This window comes from Microcaecilia unicolor, chromosome 1 (genome assembly GCF_901765095.1).
Source record: "Microcaecilia unicolor chromosome 1, aMicUni1.1, whole genome shotgun sequence".
In the NCBI taxonomy this organism is placed as follows: Eukaryota; Metazoa; Chordata; class Amphibia; order Gymnophiona; family Siphonopidae; genus Microcaecilia; species Microcaecilia unicolor.
Window position 1 is genome coordinate 267,487,487 of NC_044031.1, and position 17,135 is coordinate 267,504,621.

Consider the following 17,135-nt stretch of genomic DNA (forward strand, 5'->3'; position numbering starts at 1 on the left):
AGTGGACTTCAGGCAGGTGGACCCAGGCCCATCCCCCCCCCCCTACCTGTTACATTTGTGCTGGTAAATGGTAGCCCTCCAAACCACCCCCAAAACCCACTGTACCCCATGTAAGTGCCCCCCTTCACCCCTTAGGGATATAGTAATGGTGTAGAGTTGTGGGGAGTGGGTTTGGGGGGGGGGGATTTGGGGGGGCTCAGCACCCAAGGGAAGGGAGCTATGCACCTGGGAGCAATTAGGATATTTTTAAAAACTTTTTAGAAGTGCCCCCTGGGGTGCCCAGTTGGTGTCCTGGCATGTGAGGGGGACCAGTGCAAAACGAATCCTAGCTCCTCCCACGACCAAAGGGCTTGCATTTGCTCATTTTTGAGCAGGGCGTTCTCGGTTTCCATTATCGCTGAAAACTGAGTTCGCCCAGCTGTAATGTCGTCCTACATGTGGGGATTTGGGCGTTTTCGACCGTATTATCGAAACCAAAGATGGACGTCCATCTTTTTCGAAAATACAGTTTGGCCCGCCCCTTCATGGACCCATTCTCGGAGATGGACGTCCTTATTCATGGGTGTTCGCGTTCGAATATGCCCCTCCACATCTTTTTGAGATGCGGTGACCAGAATAGTACACAGTATTCTAGCTGTGGTCAGACCATGGAGTGATACAATGGCATTATAATGTCATTTTTGTTTTCCATTCATTTCCTAATAATACCTAACATTCTATTTGCTTTCTTAGCCACCTGCACACTGCTTTAGGTTTTCGCTTAGCTTGGGTGCTCCTTCTCCTTCTCCTCCTCCATCCCCAAATGCTTTGTTTCCTCATCTTACTATACAGGCTGCTACACCTTCCAGTCACGTAGAGTGACAAGCTTTCCTTGGCTTAGAAGTAAGAGTAGTTCAGTTCTATAATTTAGAGTGTGTACATAATACACGTCTCCAGGCATCAGAACCAGAAAGGACCCATTACATAAAATGGGACCTGCGGTTTCTCTCCAATGAGTTTAACTGCTAGAGGAAAGAAGAGAAGCCATGAAAGGGTGGCTATAACGTTTCTGTATTTTTCCTTTTGAGGGGGTGGCCCTTAACGGTGTTACTAGGAACAAGATAGAACTGACAGTTACCAACTCAAGGTCTTGTTGGAGATGTGTAGTATAACAAAGAGAGGGAGCAAAGTACAAACAAAAATCCAAAAAGCAAAACAAAAAGTACCAGGAGCCTTCAAAAACAGGGAATAAAATCTTTAATCATATATTATGATGAAACAATCCTAAAATGGACCCGACACGGTCCGTGTTTCGGCGCACAGCACCTGCGTCAGAGGTTGCAAAGTGTAGCACAATGCATGTGGCTGTTGGTTAGAAGCAATGTGCTGCGTCGCCGTGCTATCCCTTCGCACAATTTTCGAGTAGAGAAAAACTCTCACAGACAAATGACTTCTCGTCACGAAATCACTGCCCGCCCTCTTTGGTAAGGCGAACCGCCCCAGGTGTCAGCCGCCCTCACTACAGCACTGCTTTTAAGCACTGCTGCTACATGTGGGATTCCTGAGAAAACTAAAAAAAAATCATGGGATAGGAGGCAATGTCCTTGATTAGGAAATGGTTATTGGACAGAAAACAGAGGGTTGTATTAAATGGCCATTTTTCTCAATGGAGGAGGGTAAATAGTGGAGTGCTACAGGGATCTGTACTGGGACCAGTGCTATTTAACATAGCTGGGCCAGGTCAAGGGTAGGGAAAGTTGGTATTCTGTAATTCTCTTCCAGCCCTATGGTCACCAGGACATATGAGTTATTATACTGGAAGGGACAAAGGGGAACAGAGGGAGTTTTGACAGTATGTGATACCATGATCTGAAAAAGTTTTGTAAAGGAGAGGACTTATAGTCAAGTCTCGAACTGAAAGAGAAATGGAGAGAAACATAATTTTCCTTTTTCACAAAAATAAAACAATCATCCTGCCTAAGTGTGGGTGGTATGGATAGACCAGGTTGGGCTGGAAGATTGGGTAGGAGGAGGAAGGAAGTAGGGAAGAGGTCATGGGCATAGTTGGGGGGGCAAGGGGGCAGTGCCCCCCCAAATGAGCTGTCACCCCATCCTCCAATTCCCCGAGCCGCCAGCAGCCTCTGCAAGAAAGCAGCACACACTCTGCTTTATACCTGCCCCCAGAAGCATTTCTTTCGCCTTCAACTTCCTGTTCCCACGTAGGCGGGAAGCTGTAGGAGAGAGAACGGCTTCCGGGGCAAGTCTAAAGCAGCATGAGTGCTGCTTTTGCTGAGGCTACCGGCGGCTCGGGGGATTGGAAGATTGGGGGGAGTGATACCTAGCATGCTGGCTTCATATTCAGTGTTCTAGGCTTGTGTGTGAGAGTGTTTGTGTGTTTTGAATAGCTATAATGAATATGCCTAAGATGTATGTTTGCAAATAAATATGCTAATGTGCCCCCCTACACTTGCCCCCTCCCCCCCCCCCCCCACACACATAAATGAAACTGTCAAACTACACCCATGGAGGAGGTGTAGTAAATTGGTGGGTATGAGTTGGGGTTAAGGAGGAAGAGAGACTGGTGGGACATTCAGTGCTTCCCTAACTCTTCTTTTAGCCATCAGTCCTTCCAGGGTGTGCACTACATGCTTCTCCCTACATCTAAATACGGCCTGGCCAGCTGTGCCCATGACACTGCCATACTTTGATTCCATTTTTACAGACCTGATAATGTGTACTGAGTTGAGCACCCCCAGTCATTTTGAAAAGTTGGCTCCTATGACAGGTGAGGGGAAAATCTAGCTGAAGCATAACAGTGGCCTAAATTAAATAGGAGCTTCTGATATTTGGATTTAGCTCATACCATGTTGTTGGTACCTTAGGGTGAGTTACAGACAGATACTGTAGGAGTTTCCCTGTCCCCGCCGGGTTTACAATCTAACAGCTAGAGTTACTGAAAGAAACAAAAAATGTGTTTGCGATATTCAGTTGACAGTGAACAGCTTTTTTTGTTCACTAATTTACTGGTGCAACTAGAAAACTTACAAATTATACGGTCTGTGCTAGAGCCGGTGGTGGGAGGCGGGTCTGGTGGTTGGGAGGAGGGGATAGTGCTGGGCAGACTTGTGCCCTGAAAAAGACAGGTACAAATCAAGGTAAGGTATACACTTATGAGTTTATCTTGTTGGGCAGACTGGATGGACCGTGCAGGTCTTTTTCTGCCGTCATCTACTATGTTACTATGTTACTGCTGCTAAAACCAAATATTCAATGTCAGACCCTGTGCGGGTTTCAGCATTGAAAATTTCTGTTTTCTTTAATGCCAGCTAGCACATGACCGGATGAGTTAATATTCAGACTTAACCAGCGGCGATCCTTGGTCGGCTGCCACCCGGGACAGATCGCCGCTGCGCACCCCCCCAACTGGGTACAGTGGCGTCCACCCCCCCCCCCAGGGTGCAGCACAACGCCCCCCCCCCCCCCCAGTGTATCACCCAAGTGCCCCCCCCCCCGGGGTGCATTCTTACCTGCTGAGAGCAGCCGCATGGCTGTCAGTTCCGCTGGTTCCCTGCTCCCTCTGTCCCGGAACAGGAAGTAACCTGTTCTGGGGCAGAGGGAGCAGGGAACCAGCGGAGCCGACAGCCACGCGGCTGCTCTCTGCACCCCTCCAGCAGCGTGCACCTGGGGCAGACCGCCCCCACCACCCCTCCCTCAGTACATCACTGTACTTAACCTACCATGGGTTAGCCCCTAAAGATAGAACAGCTGTTTATGTGGTCCTATATATGCACTAATCCTGGCCAGTTAGGTCTGAATTTTGGGACCTAACCGAACTTCGCCCCTGGAAAGCCCCCAGCATAGTTGGCTTTAAGTTCGGTGCCAGCCAGTCATTTCCAGTGAGGATGGCCAGTTAAGTGCCGCTGAAAATGACCATGCGAGTAGGCAGCTGTTTCCGGCTGCTTAACATTCTTTGAATATCAGCCGAATGGTTTATACAGTGAAGGGGCAAACAGAGGAAAAGATAAGGCAGTTGAGCCAAATGACAAAAGCTCTTTTTAGATCTGTCAGGAGTATGTGAAGGGTAACAGAAAGGGGATGAAGAAGTACCACAGATACATAGTTAAAAATACAGAAAAATAGTACAGTGGTCATCAGTCCATTCACAGAAGACATCCATGTGGAACTAGCTAATGTTGGATAAGGTAATGGGACCAGATGGGATAATTCTCAGGATATTAAAGCTGCTTAAAGAGGTTTTGGCAACTCTACTAACTAGTTTGTTTATCATTGTTTGAAGAGGTTCCAGAGAGTGCATTAGAGATAAGCAAATGTCCTCCCTATTCAAAGAAGTGGGAGTAGACAGGAGAATGGTAATTACAGGCCACTTGGGCTGACTTCAGTCATGGGTGAATTAGTGGATGCGTTACTAAAGGAAATGCTAGTGAAGTTTCCTGCATTTGCTGATTGCGTGATCCAAGGCTTTTACCAGGAGGAGATCATGTCAAACAAATATGTTCAATGCATTTAACTGGATGATCAAAGATCGGTACACTTAGTGGCCCCTTTACTAAGCAGCAGTAAGCCCACTGCAGGCTTGCTGCATGCCAATCCAGAACTACCGCCAGAGCCCGGCGATAGTTCCCATCCCTACTGCTCGCCATGTCCGGCGCTACCAAAAAATGGCCTATTTATGTAGTGCCGGAACTTAGCTGGCGGTAATTGGGCAGCCCTGCCGGGTTAGCGTAGGAGCCCTTACCACCATCTCAATGGGTGGCAGTAAGGGCTCCCCATCGAAATGGCCGTGCGGTAAGTGGTTCACTTACTGCATGGCCATTTCTTTTTCCCCAAACTGGACAGCCTTTTACCTCAGCGCGCATCGAAAACAAGCACTGACGCTAGCATAGGCCCCCTTTTACCACAGCTTAGTAAAAGGACCCCTTAGAGATGGCAGTGACAGGGGAACGATATGATAGAGACATGTAAATACCATAAATATAGAAATCATGCACAAGAAGCCGGATTTTCTGAGTCCAAAGAAAAGGAAATTGTAGGACAAAAACTTAAGATAATGATGCTCAAAGCAAGTAGCTAAGTAGTATCATAGGAAAGTATTTCTTCACAGAACGGTAGATGCATAGCATAGCCTCTCAGTGGAGATTTTGAAGTCAAAATCAACAGTGGAATTCAAGAATAAGCACAGAGGATTCCTAGCTGCAAGAACATTATGGCAAAGCCTGTGATAAGATTTGTGGTACAACAAGAGGGGAGGGTAATGGGTACACTAGGTGAGCCATGGGTCTCTATCTATTCTGTTTCTGTGAATTTATTTTTCCTTGTCACTTTTACTTTTCAGGGGAAGGTTGGTTTGAGAGGACCTGATGGACATCCTGGTGAAGAAGGGGCAATTGTGAGTAACCCTTTTTCACTCATTCATGCATTTATTTATTATTTCTTACATGGTAAAAACTGCTAAAATTCATTATGTCATACAAAAATTATATACAATTTTAAATTAGACACATCAAATAAAAAAAACACATATTATAACTCTCCCACCCATCATCCAAAACCTTTGTGTCCTTTATTTTCAGAATACTATTGAAATGAATTTTAATATCTTTGTTAGAGCTGTTAATCTATAGGTCCAGAGGTACTCAAGGTTGTGCCTACGGAGACAATGCTTAATACATCTAGCTTCATGCCTTTGCCTAAGCTTTTGATTGTTTTACATTTCACGCACCGTGGGATCTATTGAGTTCTCCATATTTTTGTGGATTCTCTTTAGACTTAAGCTTTTGATTGTAAAGGTTTGCAGAACGTAAAATATGTAGACTCTCTTCCTTAATGGGAAACAAGTTGATGTGCCCCTTGTTGAGTATCAGTGTAGAAAGTCCACAACCTTTTTATTATTCCTGGTAAATTTTGTTCATGTGAACAGAGACTAGTAACTAGCAAAGGCAACAATTATAATCCAAAATTGTTGAAAGAAATTTAGGGCCCTGTTTACTATGGTGCGTTAGTGTTTTTAGCACACCTACGCATGTAGGCACCTATAGGGATATTGCAGGCACGTACATGGTTAACGCGCGTACATGGTTAACACGTGCTAAAAATGATAATGCGCCTATAATGCCGATTAGTAAACAGGGCCCTTAGTGCTACAGTAAGGGGCCCCTTTACTTAATGCACACTAATGCACATTAGCATTTGCTAAGTGCTAAGAAACCCATTATCTTCCGGATTCTATATATCATGCCTAGCGTTCGGCACCTAAATCTAAGTGTATTTCATAACAATGCGCATAACTTAATTGGCTTAACAAGCACTTAAGCAATAACGAGCACTAATTGGCAATAATTATAATTTACACGCATAACTCATTGTATATGCCGTAATGAACTGCGTCTAAATTCTAAAGTGAGCAGTTCAAAAGGGGCATGGCTATGGGTGTGGAAATGGGCATTTCATAGGCATTCCCAAATTTACGTGGCCCACTTCACGTAAATCTACGTGCAGGGATTTACACCACATTTTCGTTGGTGTAAATGGATGCTCATAGTTTTAGGCACTGGGATATCAACTAAGCGCATTCTATATACCACGCCTAAATCTTATAGAATACGCTTAGGCAAAAATGATTTCCGCATGGATTGTCCAGATGCCATATATAGAACCTGTTTACTAAGATGCGCTAGCATTTTTAGCACGTGCTAATGCTAGAGAATTAGCGTGCGCTAAAAACGCAAGTATGCCTACAGCATGGCTTAATAAGGACACTAATTCTGTTAGTGCATGGTAAGCTTTAGTTAAAAGGACCCAAAGGTAAAATCATGTTAAGAATGTCCAGATTTCTTGCCAAATAGACTATAACTTAAGCATGTGAATTATGACGTCATCACAACCTTATGAATACATCTACTTATAGCATACATCCTTCTATAGAAACAACTACTTGATTTATTAAACACTACCATCATTGTTTGTAGTAGGGGGACACAGTAATTTGTCTATATGTCTTCAAATAGTTTTCATATAGTATGGACATTCTATCACACACAATAATACACATAGAATTCTAATAGCCAGAATGGACATGGAGAGAAAACTGGATTCTTTTTGTATTGGATCAGCATAAGAATTTCAACTAAAAAGGAAGAGGTTTTGTTTTATTTTATGGTTTTCTGTATGTCTGGATTCAGCTTACACATTTTCAGTAGTAGTTCAAGGTGAGTTACATTCAGTTACATTAAGGGGGGAATTCTATAAATAGCACTGAAAAATGGCTGGTGCTAAGTGCCCTGTATAGAATAGCTCTGATTCTCATGCCTAACTTTGAGCACCAGACTTAGGCCTGCTGAAACCTGGTATAAATGCAGGCGCCCAAGTTAGGTGCGCTTACCAGGTATTCTGTAACTACGTGCATAACTTTTCAGAATGCCCTTTCCAGATGTGCATGCAGAGTTTAATAAATGCCAACCAATATCAATAATTGGATGTTGGCCCTCAATTCTTGATGGTTAAGTGCTTGTTAACCAATTAATTTGCACTTGCATCTCAGTAGGGCATCCAAATTTGGGTGCCAAATCCAGATGTAAGTATTTTCCTGTCCCTAGAGGGCTTACAATCTGAGGTGGCAATTCTATAAATGAGCTCCTACTTTTAGGTTCCCCAGTGCATCAGGGTGAGCACCTATTCAAAACTCCCTTATATAATGTGAAGCCCAACCCAGCGCATCCCAAAATGCACGGGGCAGGGCTGGGCGCCGCCATTTTTGAGGCATCGCCGATGGAAGAGGAGGGAGGCCACCTCCCTCCTCCAACGAAGGTAGGAGAGGGGGAAGGGTGGCTAGACCACTAGGTTGGGGGGGGGGATTGACTCGTGGCCCACTAGGCCACCAGGTTTCCATATGAGGAGATGCCAGGGGAGTTAGGGGTGCTGGAGAACCACCAGATTTTGGGGGGGGGTCGGGGGACCGGGGGAGTTTGACTCACGGCCCACTGGGTCACCAGTAGGGGGATGCTAGGGGGGTAAGGGGGGCTGGAGACCCACCGGATCTCTAGCCCCCACAAACTTGTGTTAGGGGAGTCAGGGGAACTAGAGGTCTGCTGGACCTTCAGCCCCCTGTGGTCCCATGGACCTCCAGCCCCTGTATTTGACAGGTCTGGGCTTCTGACAGCCTAGACCTTTCAAACAAGTGTGGGAGGATTGTGCCCGAGCGCATGCTCAGGCACAATCCTCCTGCACTTTTACCCTATGATCAGAGAAAATAGCATGCTTAAATTTGCATGCTATTATCACTGATCATAGGGGCAGTAAAGCCCCGCGCTGTTCCAGCCCTATTTTTAGAGCACTGTTTGGAACAGCGCAGGGTTTTTGATCATCTGCCCATAAGTGTATATGGGAACATCCTGCAAATGCTCCCCACAGCACACAGGCTTTGCATTTACACATGTTAATCTTGCATGTAGGGCTGAATTCTATATAAGGCGTCTTAAATGTAGGTGTGTCAAAATAACACATGTAGCACTATTCTATAAACTGCATATACAGTAAGATGTGATTTATAGAACAGGGCATAAGTTGGGGGAATTTGCATACATTTAGGTGTGGCCATTTATGCCACTGAAAACCTGGTGTATATGCCTGCTCTTAAATGTATGTGAATTCCCCTGAATTCTATAACAACGTGCGTAAATGTGATTGATACCCACTACACGCCTACACTCCTTCCTTGGTCATGCCCCCTTTTCAGCTACACTTGTTGGAATTTATACACGCCTCCTTTTAGAATACGCCTAAAAAGGAAGGCACATAAATTCCAATTACTGCCAATTACTAATGATAATTGGTTGTTATCAGCCAATTATGACTAATTGGCTCATTACTCAATCGAACAGTGCGCGTAAAGTGGCCACGTGCACAATTTAGCGTGTGCTGCTTGCCGCGCCTTATATAGAATCTGACCCTTAACGTGCAATAGCTGCAAACTTTGCCACATTTCAGTAAAAGGGCCCTTATGTGTCAAACAACATGTTAAATAACATATTCCTTTATATAATTTATTGATTGATTTTGATTTGATGGTACTTTATTATCAATATAACAGGAACTGTAGAAACGTTTATTGACCTTTATTTATCTCTTTATTAGTGTACCTTTGAGATTATTAATGAAATTCATTAATTCTTTAAAGTGACTGTAAAATTCATTCATTTTTATTTTTTAATTTTCTAGGGAGACAGAGGCCCTCAGGGCCTTAATGGAACTCAGGGAGAGCAAGGCTGCTCAGGTGCCAGGGGCCTAAAGGTAAGTATATTAATGAAAACAATGTTCAAGTTTCCATTTTTTATGCCATTAGTAAAGAGATGTGGTAGCCATGTTAGTTCACTTTTAAAGGTAATCAATAGGAATAGAATAAAATAAAACATAGAAAAGAAAAGAACTCTCCCGTCGAACGATTCCTCTAAGTGGTCCTACCACATGAACCTTACCCTATCACAACTTCACCTTGTATTTGTTTAAACCGGAGTGTGCAACTGCTCTCCGGCACTATGTAAGCCACATTGAACCTACAAAGAGGTGGGAAAATGTGGGATACAAATGTAACAAACAAATAAATAAATAAAGATGATACCTTTTTTTATAGTTAGTCCGTTAAAAAAGGTATCATCTTATTTCCTTTTCTATGTTTTATGTTATTTTATTTCTATTGATTACCTTATGCCATTAGTATAAACATAATTAAATTCATATGAAACTTCATGGAAAATCCAGTGTTGCCAAGTTAAGCTGACTGAGTTCCAGCTCTAGGAAGTGCTTTGAGGGAATTGCGGAAGTCACCTTTTTCTTTCATTATCAATCAGTCGCTCTATCCATATCTTGATTGCATGGCTTAGGCCTGCAAAAAAGTGATCTCTCCCTTTGGACGATCACCTGACCATCTGGCATCAGAGGTCAAACAGCTTTTCAGTACAGTTACCCTTCGATTCACTGACTGCAAGATCAATTTTTGGATCTGAAATCTTGATCAGATCTTCAAGGCTTCACTGTTGCAATCTGATTTGCAATGCTGGTGAAGTCCTGTAAAGAATTAACTATATGTTTTTTAACTTGTGTGTGTGTGTGTGCGCGCACACATGGTAGTTCGAAGAGGGATGTCATCGGTAAATTGAAATAAGCCATTTGAAAGCAAAATTATTGTAGCAAATGTTTCCTCAGGATCAATGCTTAGCACATCAGCCAGCAGGTGAGGTGACAAACATGCCACAACTCAACTGAAAGGGATTTCAACAATTCTTGCATAAATTACAGTTTCTGTCTTTAATTCCAGGGTACAAGAGGCTTCCGAGGAGCTAAGGTAAGTGTGGTTCTTTCTTCCTAATAATCTGCCTGCAGTATGGCCTCATGTGCTGCCTCTGTGGTTCTTTGATTAGAGCTTGAGCTTCTGGCAACCTTTAAGCTTTCTTCAGGGGACCCTAAGATTATTTGGGGGCTTATTTACTAAAGGTTTTCTCCTTTTGTGTGTCTATGGGAAAATGCTTAGTAAATAAGGCTCTTTGGAATGTGGGCTTTATTTAAAGACATCACTGGATGTGTCATTAGCTGCAATACACATTCAAATTCATTGGGACATGGCAGTGAGTCTAGCTGCTAGCTTAAAGATATAACAGCATGTCAGCTGTGCATTTTCATTTATGTTCTTTAAACACACATAATTTATTGTGCTTATATACTGTGCTTATCCACAGTGTTTTACAGATGTAAGGCATAACCACTATTACACAAAGTTGGAATGCATTGAAAAGATGAAAGGCAGAACTGACCCTGATAGTTTTTTAAACCAGGGAAAAACAGATTTACGGAAATGACAGTTGCAGATGCATTTTTGCTCCACATTTGATAGTGCAAGTAAAAGCTGGAATGCAATATACTCATGGTGAAATTCCATGCTGGAAGCACAGCAACGTTGTACAAATTTTTAGGAAGGGATACATAAAACATGCAAAAAGACAGAGGTGTTTTGCCTATGCAGGTTGTATGGTACAGCTTATATTAGAATTCATCCAAAATTCCAGTATTAGCAATTTGACTCCGCCATCAGGTTTTCCTTCCGGATTATGACCCTATAGTTCCTCCTTTGCCCTTTTTCTTCCAGCTTGGACAGAATTTATGCTGTGATTCTGGTACCACAAATCTTCATTCATAACTAGCCAGGGATTTTCCCCACTGCTCCTAGTCAGGTCATGACTGGAGGCCCTAATGCACAAAGGCAGCTATAAAATACGACTGCTTTGGTAAAATTTAGCGAGTCGAAAACAGCGACTGATGCACAGACAGGATTGCATGCAAATGAGCTGCTTGGATTCCCCTTTGTACATCAGTCGCTGTTTGGCTAGAACCAGTCTGTGATATAAGGTACCACTGTGCCTTAGGGCACCATGGTTACACTGCATGTCAGTGCAGCACGGTGATGCTACATAATAACGCTCTTTGGCTTTGGAGTGGCTTAGTGGTTAGAGCACTGGTCTTGAAATCCAGAGGTGGCTGGTTCAAATTCCACTATTGCTCCTTGTGATCTTGGGCAAGTCACTGAACCCTTCATTGCCTCAGGTACAAACTTAGATTGTGAGCCCTCCTGGAACAGGATGTTTGGTGGCTGTTTGCTAACTCCGTAACATATGGTTATTAGGCACAACAGCAAAATACTGAGCACTGCAGATAAAAATTACAAAATACACCCAACAAAACAGTTGTGACCCTAAGGATCACACAGCAATTTTTCTGCTCAGTCTTTTGTGGGAAACCTCTGAATTTCTGTGTTGATTCATGAAAAGGCATCTCCTGTATTTTTGCAGCTTCCTTTATGCAGGAGGAAAGGCTTTTCTTCTTTTACTTCTCCTGTGTTGCACTGCACGCAGAATCAAACTTTTTGGAAGCTTCTGTTCCAGGTTTTGCTGATGCATGTTGCCATTTCTAATTTGTGGTCGCTATTTCTCTGCTTGATCCAATATTTTTCCTGACTGCAAAGGCTCAGGGGGATGGTGCACTTGAATGAATGAGTGAATACTTGCAGAGACCTAGGTCTAACTTCTCTACAAATTAACACTGATAGTAATAGTTTTATTCTTCCAGGGTGACGATGGCGAGAACGGAATCGATGGGGTCAATGGAGAACAGGTAATTTTCAGTCCACCATGTGGAAGCAAAAAAGGTTTAAAATAATTTAACTCCCGACAAATTTTTAAGTTGACTTGTACTTTTATTTTGGATATAGGGAACAAATGGACTTCCTGGAGGTTCTGGAGGAAAAGGCGACTCAGGAAACCAGGTAAAGTAGGACTGTTAGTTGACATTCAAAAATGATGTGCTACACTTGCAACAGAATGTGAAAATAAGGGAGAGAAATGGCATCCTGCCAGAAGTAGATACAGTGCGCCAACTAGCTTGGAGAGGAAATTTACAGGCAAAATGTTGCTGTGTAATGCTTATGTGAATGCTGACTCTTCACAACAGTCGAGGTATAATGTGACACAAATGTCAAGAAATACATCTTTCCTGAACTTTCTAGAAAGAATTTTCATTCAGAGAACTAAGATGAATCTTAGGAAACAGCTAAAAATACAGTGCACCCTGGACTCTTTGTAACTCAGGCAAACGTTAAAGCATTTTAATAACTTAGGACTTGGGCATGTGAAGATTATATTAACATTTGGAATATGCATTTCTTAGGGTGCAATCAAGTTTGTTAATGCTTGTTAAAAAACGTTTGTATACACAAAATCAAATTAGCATATATTAACTTTACAAATCAATGCACATGCAATCAATTTGCCTGCATTCTAAAGTTGTATTGTGCGTTAAGAATATTATTAAAATAAATGTGTGGAAAAAAATCAAAACACAATAAATAAGAAAATTTCTAAAAATTCTGAATAAAACAAAAAGTCTTTGACCGTAAACATCCCTAATCAACACAGATCACTGTACTGCTAACACCAATTAGAAATTCATACCTCCTTTTTTCTAATGACAAGGGATATTCCATTTTCCTGAAAAGCATGGCACTTCTCCCAGGTATAAACCAAGTCTGGTCTCACCTTCCTCTCCCCAGTCCTAACCAAATAGCTATTGGCATTACAATGAGGCACACTGAAGTGAAGGAACGATGGTTATATGACACCAGTGTTATATCTTCTTTCATCCCTACATCGTGATGGACTGGTGTTTACAGGGCATTTACAGTGCTTGCTCTTTAGATACTCCAGTTACTGAGCCCATAGTAAGGCTCAATCTCTTCCTTTGTGTACCAGAAATAGACTTTTTAGAAAGATATCAGGCTTAGAGTATAAACCTGTGACCCCTGAGGCAGGTGGCTGTGCCCACTGAAACATTGCCCATGTTGGGTCCCACTGAGCTGGTGCTTTCAATAAAGACTTATAAGTGCATAAGTATTGCCATACTGGGACAGACCGAAGGTCCATCAAGCCCGCATCCTGTTTCCAACAGTGGCTAATCCAGGTCACAAGTACCTGGCAAGATCCCGAAAAAGTACATTACATTTTATGCTGCTTATCCTAGAAATAAGCAGTGGATTTTCCCCCAAGTCCATTTTAATAATGGTCTATGGATTTTTCCTTTAGGAAGCCATCCAAACCTTTTTTAAACCCCACTTAGCTAACTACTTTTACTACATTCTCTGGCAGTTAATTCCAGAGTTTAATTACACGTTGAGTGAAGATTCATTTTAAATTTACTACTTTGTAGCTTCATTGCATGCCCCCTTGTCCTAGTATTTTTGGAAAGAGTAAACAAACGATTCGCGTCTAACCGTTCCACTCACTCACTCATCTGCTGATATTACTTCTCACTTAACTAGTTAGTGCCGCTGAATATCGACACTGCTAAAGCCGTAGCCAGCTATTTTGTGGGCAGTCTAGGGGTGGAGTCAACACGTACTGTTAAATGCCGATATTCAGCAACCACCTAAGTTAAGCGGACAAATCGGACCACGTAAAACACAATTCTATCTTTGTCTGGGTTCACTTACGGTTTATGGTTTATTCAAACTTGCTAGACCGCTATAGCTGCAACGGCAGAGCAAAGTGGTGTACAGGCTAATAAAACAGAAAACAAGAAAGGCACACCATTTAATGATAGGGAAGAAAAATATTCTCACGGTGGGGGGGGGGGGGGGGGGCAAGGAAGGCGAACAAAGGGCGGCAAGGGAAAACAACTAGGGAGCCTCCAGTTGGTGAGTTCCGCTTAATCACACCTTTCAAAAGCCTGTCTAAACAGCCAGGCTTTCGGATTGGCTTTGAAGTTCTTAAGGGAAGATTCTGTGCGAAGGGTATGGGGAAGATTGTTCCCAATGTAAAGAGATAGGAAGAATAAGGCACAATGCTTTTCTTGATTCATAATAGGCGAGTTTAGGGCTAGGGAGAACAAGATGATGATAGAGGAACACTTAATATCGCACTTAACCGGATAAGGGATAGCCAGTCACACAAACCTGGATATTCAGGGGCCCTTTTACTAAGCAGTGGTAAAAAGTGGCCTGTGGTAGTGTAGGTGCGTATATTGGGTGCACGCCGGACCAGTTTTTACCGCATCTATAAAAAAGGGCATTTTTTTAATGGGATGGGAAAGGGGTCTGCCGTAAAAATTAAACCAGCGCGCACCCAAAACCGGCCTGAGCCCTTAATGCCACCCATTGATCTAGCAGTAAAGGCTCAAGCGTTACACGTTCAGCGACCAGTCGGCACGCGCCAAGTGCCGAATACTGTCAGAACCGGCGTGCGTAGGAGGAAATAAATAAATAATCCACGCATTAAAAGCACACGCCAAATCTGAAATTACCGCCAGGAGGGCACACTGGCCTGGCAGTAGTCTCATTTGGGTGCATGCTGCAAGTGCATAGAGCCTACTGTGGTTTAGTAAAAGGGTCCCTCAATTTCAGTGCCTGAACATGACCTGTCACTGAATATCCACACATAATGCTGGCTGCAGCCGAAATACCATTGCCTGCCACCAGCTGAATATTTACCCCTAATGACCCAGGCCCCAGGTTTGCTCTTTAGCTTATATATGTCCTCTGATGTTCTCATTAATGTCAGTGCTATTTTTAAGTATTTCAATGTGATTGTGAGTGATAGGTAACTATTCTATGCAGTTCATGTTTTGTATTGGTTTTGTGATTTAAGGGAAGGAAAGGACCCCGAGGACAGCCAGGAGAACGTGGAGAAACTGGTTTCAGAGGAGACCCTGTAAGTCTTTGCTGACACATTTTCATACATCTTGCCTGGCTAAAAGAGACTTATGATACTGACGTTTGCTACTGTGACTTTATGCTGAAATAATCCTAGAGATCAGAGGTGGGCAAAACAGGAAAGGGAAAGTGCCCCCATTAAGTCCCTTCAATCTCAGAGGTTTGAGTTTTATCAGAAGTGAACCTCTCAAGGATTTTGCCAGAGAATCTAAAACTAAAATTAGACACAACTTTATTGAGGTTTTTTAAAATTTTTCATTTTCAGTTTTGAAAACAGTACAAGTTATAAAAGGAAACTAGAATTTACATATCCTCAAATGATATATAACAATAAGATATTATAAGGAAAAGTACTGTAAACATCCTCTAGTTTAGAATGAGGCCTAGATAATATCCAAAGAAACATGGACACAAACCCTGGGATTCTATATAAGGCACAGCAAGTAGCGCATGTTAAATTGTGTGCATGGCCAATTTACGTGCACTACTCAATTGAGTAACAAGCCAATTACTGGTGATAATTGGTCGATAACAACCAATTATCATCACTTATTGGTAATAATTGGAATTTACACACGCTTATTTTTAAGCATGTTCTAAAAAGAGGTATGCGTAAATTCCAACGCGCGTACCTGAAAAGAGGGTGCGGCCATGGGAAGAGTATAGGCATGTCAGGGGTGTCAATCACATTTACACGTGTTGTTATAGAATTCGGGGAAACACGCGTACATTTAGGAGCGGGTATTTACTCCAGGTTTTCAGTGGTGTAAATGGCTATGCCTAAATGTACACGAGTTCCTCCGGCCTATGCGCTATTCTATAAACCGCATCTTACTATAGACACAGTTTATAGAATAACGCTACACATATTATTTGAACGTGCCTACATTTTGGACGCCTTATGTAGAATCTATCCCAAAGCACATAAAAAAACACACACTGATACAAAAAACCACAGATGTATACACACAAGCAAAATAATTACACACATAAGCAAACAAGATGAAAACACAGAAACAAAAAACTGACACATACATACACAAACACTCACACACATACAGAGGACTGGAAATTATTCCATGCAGCACGATTAAAGAAAACAAGTGGGGAAAGCGTATGCAGCGCTCAAGGAAATCTTTACAATTCCTCTGTACATATGTGTGTATATGTTTTCTGTATGATCTGAAGGGGAAAAGTGTGGGGCAGTTTGAATGGAGTGGTACCCAAACGTTCAGTTGTCTTGGAAGAGTAAAAATAAAATGAAACCGGGAGGAGTCAAGATGGCGGCTCGAGCTGGAGACTCCGCGGTCAGCATGAGCTGAAACTCTGTTTGTTCAACCTTATTTCGTTTCTCTATATGCCACACACTAAGAGGAAGGGGGTGGTAAAGGGTTTACTACCGTCAGCCCGATTACCTGCCCCCGGTCAGCAAACGCTTCTGCGGTATGTCTCCAGCACCCCAGCGAGAACCGGTGAGAGGGACCCCGCATTTGGATTTGTGGAAGGAGCGACATCTCCATTAGGGGTAGAGACATCGCTATCCCCACCGCTTTGTCCTGCAATCCAGCGGTCGAGTATTGAGGACGCGAAGGAACCGGAAGTCGGGGACCGAAGGCCCTCAGACGGAGGTACTCTGCCCCAGGAAGCAGATGTTACAACCATGGAACAAGCGGTTCCACAAGCGGTAACTCTACAATCCATTTGGTCAGCCATTCAACAATTGACGACTCTGGCTACAAAAACTTCTCAGGATATGACTTTGCTGGTAAATAAAATAGATGCTTTAACGTTAGCTCATGAGGATGTTAAAATAGATTTGTCTAATCAAAAAACTGAAATCTCATCTCTGAAAGCAGTAACAGATACTCTGATAAAAGATAAAATTAAGGTT

At 42.8% G+C, this 17,135-nt stretch overlaps 1 protein-coding gene across 3 annotated transcripts in view; it reads left to right on the forward strand.

Annotated features, from left to right (window-relative positions):
• Nucleotides 1-17,135, forward strand: part of COL6A6 (collagen type VI alpha 6 chain) — a 336,531-nt gene that overhangs the window by 187,848 nt on the left and 131,548 nt on the right. For all 3 annotated transcript variants that reach the window (XM_030206331.1, XM_030206323.1, XM_030206339.1), the window contains 6 exons: nt 5,333-5,386; nt 9,214-9,285; nt 10,310-10,336; nt 12,112-12,156; nt 12,254-12,307; nt 15,180-15,242. In XM_030206331.1, coding sequence (XP_030062191.1) covers nt 5,333-5,386; nt 9,214-9,285; nt 10,310-10,336; nt 12,112-12,156; nt 12,254-12,307; nt 15,180-15,242 — 315 coding nt within the window. The remainder of the gene's footprint in view (nt 1-5,332; nt 5,387-9,213; nt 9,286-10,309; nt 10,337-12,111; nt 12,157-12,253; nt 12,308-15,179; nt 15,243-17,135) is intronic.